Source organism: Silurus meridionalis, chromosome 24 (assembly GCF_014805685.1).
Source record: "Silurus meridionalis isolate SWU-2019-XX chromosome 24, ASM1480568v1, whole genome shotgun sequence".
NCBI classification, from domain to species: domain Eukaryota; kingdom Metazoa; phylum Chordata; class Actinopteri; order Siluriformes; family Siluridae; genus Silurus; species Silurus meridionalis.
The window spans coordinates 20,700,992-20,706,152 of NC_060907.1; the positions used below are offsets into that span (position 1 = coordinate 20,700,992).

Below are 5,161 nucleotides of genomic sequence, written 5' to 3' on the forward strand. Positions count from 1 at the left end.
GATTTAAAAAGTCGTGGTACGGTACGGTACAATTTTGGGGAAAAACAAAAAATAAATAAAAAATCAAATAAATAAATAAATAAAATAATAGAAGTGCATTATTCCTCCTTTGGGTTTCAGGTAAAATTAGCTGCCGACGCGGAAAACGTCTTAAACCGCCCACGTGACGTCACCTTGGATAAACGTTTCCCATTGGTCCCCAGACCTCCCCCGCCTGATCATTTCGTCTCACGGAGTGCAGGAGAAAATCACACACATGCGCGCGCGCGCTCACACACACACCCCACGCCGGGTTCTCCACTCCCACTCCATTCTACTCTCCTGTTCCAGAAGAAGGTGCAGCATGCGCGCGCTCAGCCTGCCGCCGTGTCCACGCGCTCAGTAACGGCGGCTCGGGAGCTCGTCACGCGCAGTCCTCAGCGTCTCTCTCCAAACCGGGAACTTCCTCCTGTCTATCTGTCCATCTCTCTCTCTCTCTCTCCTCCTTCTGCAAGAGATGAGATGATGGACAGTAGGATGCTCGAGCACCCGCGCGCGCAGTACGGCATGGCCGGTGTCGGTTTCCCGTACCACCTGAACCACCACCACCACCGCCACCACCGCCATGTCTACAACATCACCGGACACCAGATGCAGACTGTTGCTCCTTTTTCCATTGACGGATTATTAAACGGCTCCTGCTCGGCCTCCGTAGTCAGCTCGAGCCCTCTGCTCGCGAGCGGCGACAATCAAGTGTACAAACTCACCGGTGAGTCAAAAACCATCTTAAAAACTTAAATATTATTACAATAATAACAATAACATGATCACAGATATTTAATATGATCACAAACTCAGGAGTCTTTATTATTCTAATTTATTACATTTAACAATTCTTCACCCCGAGCCTTAATAATTATATTATTATCATCATCATCATCATCATCATCATTATTATTATTATTGAATGAGTTAATTTGTAACAATAAATTAAATAGAAATAGAAATATATATATTGCTCCGGTCTTCTCCGCACACATGGAGAAGTTGGACAGGAAGCTTTTAAATTCTGTTTCCAGGTTTTTAAAAAATGATTCCTTCCTAAACTACAATTTATGTGGAAATATAAATTATAAACTGTTATTTTCATGGATTGTATTTATTGTGGAAGCTGATGGAAAGTGCAGGGGATATAACAGGGCTATTAACTTATATAACATTAAATCATATGATACATTTTATACTCTATTATTCTTCTTTTATTATTATTATTATTATTATTATTATTATTGTTATTATTATTGTTACTGTTATTGTTAATAATAATAATAATATCATTATTATTGTTATTATGATTATTACTAGCATAATTTTAAATTATTAATTTAATTGTTTGTTTTATTTTATTTAATAGTATTTATATTTTAACTATTAAAAATACTTTTTTGTATGAATCTTTGCTGCATTTCTTGTATAAATAAATGTGAAATGAAAAAGTGAGACACGTGATGGACCGATACTGAGCAGGAGCAGATGATCATCTGGTTCACTCTGCTGTGTTCAGACTCTGGAGATGTGGAGAAGGAGAGCCCCGGCTGTAAACGGAGACGGACTCGGACTAACTTCACCGGCTGGCAGCTCGAGGAGCTCGAGAAAGCGTTTACCGAGAGCCATTATCCAGACGTGTTCATGCGCGAGGCGCTCGCGCTCCGCCTGGACCTGGTCGAGTCACGTGTGCAGGTAAACAAACGTGTTCATGATGCTTCATCATCTGGAGAATGTTCATAATGTTTACTCCGATTAGTGCACTGATCTACTGATCTTCCAATTCACGCGCGCGACGTCTTACACCAAGACCTGTGTGCTGTTCTTCATGTCGGGCCTAACTCGTATTACTAACTCGTATTACTAACTCGTATTACTAACTCGTATTATTAACTCGTATTATTAACTCGTATTACTAACTCGTATTATTAACTCGTATTACTAACTCGTATTACTAACTCGTATTATTAACTCGTATTATTAACTCGTATTATTAACTCGTATTATTAACTCGTATTACTAACTCGTATTATTAACTCGTATTAACTCGTACATTAACTCGTATTATTAACTCGTATTACTAACTCGTATTAACTCGTATTATTAACTCGTATTATTAGCAGCAGATATTCACGCGTGTAACCTTTTTTTAATTTTAATTTTAAACAAACAAAAACCATAACATTCTAAGATCATTTTGCAGAAGCTCAAGCTGCACGCGCCACAGTTCAGAAAACCGCACTGATTCACTCCGAGTCTAAAATTCAACTTTTCACTTTGCTTTGTTTTAACTCTGCCCCGGACCTGCGCGCGACACAGACACACAGACAGACAGACAGACAGACAGACAGACAGACAGATAGACAGACAGGCAGACAGGCGAACATGTAGAGCAACTGATTTAATGATGATCTTGTTTGTTTAAAGAAAATGAAGAGCAGCACGCACCCGCTCACTGCACGCGCACGCGCTTTCAACGATTTACTGTTTGAAATTAATGCATCTTTCTTTCTTTCTTTCTTTCTTTCTTTCTTTCTTTCTTTCTTTCTTTCTCCTGCTTTGTCTTTCTTTCTGCTGAATATTATATTTAAATAAACCAGGATTCCTCCCAAGGCCCAGCCAAAAGTCCTCCTAAGACTAACACACACACACACACACACACACATTATTTATGTAATTATTATCTGACTATATTTAGCATGTCATTGTGATTAGGGTCTGTTAGTGTTTTAGACGTTTTGCTCGGGTCGTAAGTAAAATTCTCAGGTGGACGATGCACATTTGAAGGTTTAGGTCCAGTTTAGTACAGAAGCACCTCCTCCCAGAGAGATGATTAGATTTATCATGATGGTGTAGTTTATAAGAGATTATTGAAACAGAATGGACTGTTCCAGTGAGGGTGATGGGGAACCCATGATCAGCCTTATACATGGTTCCTGTTTCACTTTATAATCAAAATCTAAACTTCATTATCAGGTGATGAGTGTGTGGGTTCCATCATGAACAGTCACAGAAGCTTATCGGGGCTGAACAGAAGGCAGGAGGTGAGAGAGCAGGCTAGTGGCCATTACACCAGGGCCAAAAACCTCTCCTGAGTTCCTCTCTCTCTCTCTCTCTCTCTCTCTCTCAAAGAGAGACATTACACTGAATGAGAAATGAAGATGAGCGCATCTTCTGCTGGAAGCTGCTTCTAAAAATGTAAAAGCATGAATGATGTGTTTGCGTAAGAGATTAGACATCTGTGGAGAGAAAATAGTCAGACTATTACTAATGAGAAAAGAAACAGAATGAAAGGTTTGTTTCTCCTGGATTTTAGATGTTTATTTCTCTCAGGGTCTTTAACACCTGGACACATGGACAGTGTGTCCCTTTAAGAGAGATGTTAGGTGGAGACAGTGCACTGTGGTGGGACTGTATCTTCTGTACATTTATAATGGAATTAAAAGCACAATTCTATAATTATCTTTAGGATCCACATGCTTAGGTCCGGGTATAAAAGTTTCTTGAGAGCAACAAGGAACAGTATCTTTTAGTACTCTTGTGTTCACACCTCAATGCTCCTGTTGTTTTGATTGGCTGCAGGTCTGGTTTCAAAACCGGAGAGCCAAATGGAGGAAGAAGGAGAACACAAAGAAAGGTCCCGGTAGACCAGCGCACAACTCTCACCCGACCACGTGCAGCGGCGAGCCCATGGACCCGGAGGAGATCGCCCGGCGCGAGCTACAGCGCCTCGAGAAGAAGAAACGCAAACAGGAGAGAAAGCTGCTGAGATCCCAGAGCAAGTTCTTGTCTTCTGAGCTGCTCCACACACCCGGATCAGACAGCGACGTGTCTCAGAGCACCGACAACGAATCAGTTGTACAACGCAATGTCCCGGCGTCCAGCACGCGTACGCACCAACCCGACCCGGACCCTGACCCTGAAACACCCCCCCGGAACCAGGCCCTGTGTTCCGATTTCACACGTCCTTCCTCTTTACACAAGCTCAACCCGTTCAGCGTGGAGAGCTTACTCGCCGAGTCCAGTCCCAAACGGAAGCCGGCGCCATTTTCTTCCGACTTTCCGCAGACACCTGTCGTGGGTAAAGGTCACTTCCTGTTGTATCCCATCACACAGCCTCTGGGTTTTATCGTCCCACAGAAACACACTGACTCCACACACACACCGGCTGCAGACGACACACACACCACCGAGGCTAAAAGAACAAAAAGTGACCAGCTTTCACCTCAAACACACACCACACACTCTGTACACACCACACACTCTGTACACACCCCACACTCTGTACACACCACACACACACACTGCGACCAAACAGAAACGCCGGATGCAGATATAAAAAGTGAAGATGTGAAAGAATGAGAGGCGATTTTTTAGACTTCATTTTGATTTCTGAACATTTTTATAACCTAAAAGACGTTTTGAACTCCTTTTACAAAAAAAGTATAAAATCCTAAATATTTCTGTCCTTCATTTATTCAGAAGGATGAACTTTTATTATTATTATTATTATTATTATTATTATTATTATTATGATGGTAATTCTTTTGGCTATTAGCATAAATATGAGCTCCACGCCTTTCCAGAACAACATGGAATCCTCAGAAACGATAAATGATCAAATATATTTATATATGTAACATTTTCATAAATAATAAAAACGAATAAAAAAAACATTGTTTTTGCGCACAAACGCGTACTGTTCATCTCTCTCTCTCTCTCTCTCTCTCTCTCCCTGAGAGTGTTTCACCTCCCTGCTGTTTGTGGTTTTCTTTTTTTTATTCTTTTTCTTTTTTTGTTTACCGATTCAGGAGTATTGCATGCCCGTGTTTATTGCTTTAATAACAAATTCACTCATTCAAAACCTGCCGTCGATTCAGAGACTCGCGCCGCAGGAGAGAGAGAGAGAGAGAGAGAGAGAGAGAGAGAGAGAGAGAGAGAGAAGGAGGAGGGGAAGTCGGTCAACTCCTGCCGAGTTTTGATATGAAAGTAATTATTTTCCTGATGGAGGCAGGGGTGATCTATTCAGGGCTTTTCCCCCTCTCCTTCTTTTTAGCCTCAAGCTTTATTACACACACACACACACACACACACACACAGCCGATTCGAGTGATATAAAATCACATAAGTTCCAACA

The 5,161-nt window shown here is 41.3% G+C and overlaps 1 protein-coding gene across 1 annotated transcript in view; it reads left to right on the forward strand.

Moving 5' to 3' along the window:
- uncx4.1 (Unc4.1 homeobox (C. elegans)) overlaps nt 1-4,700 on the forward strand; it is a 5,055-nt gene extending 355 nt beyond the window's left edge. Inside the window, exons 2-4 of the mRNA XM_046837673.1 lie at nt 121-748; nt 1,544-1,719; nt 3,607-4,700. Coding sequence (XP_046693629.1) covers nt 502-748; nt 1,544-1,719; nt 3,607-4,386 — 1,203 coding nt within the window. The 5' untranslated portion in view covers nt 121-501 and the 3' untranslated portion in view covers nt 4,387-4,700. The remainder of the gene's footprint in view (nt 1-120; nt 749-1,543; nt 1,720-3,606) is intronic.
- The last annotated feature ends 461 nt before the right edge of the window (nt 4,701-5,161 follow it).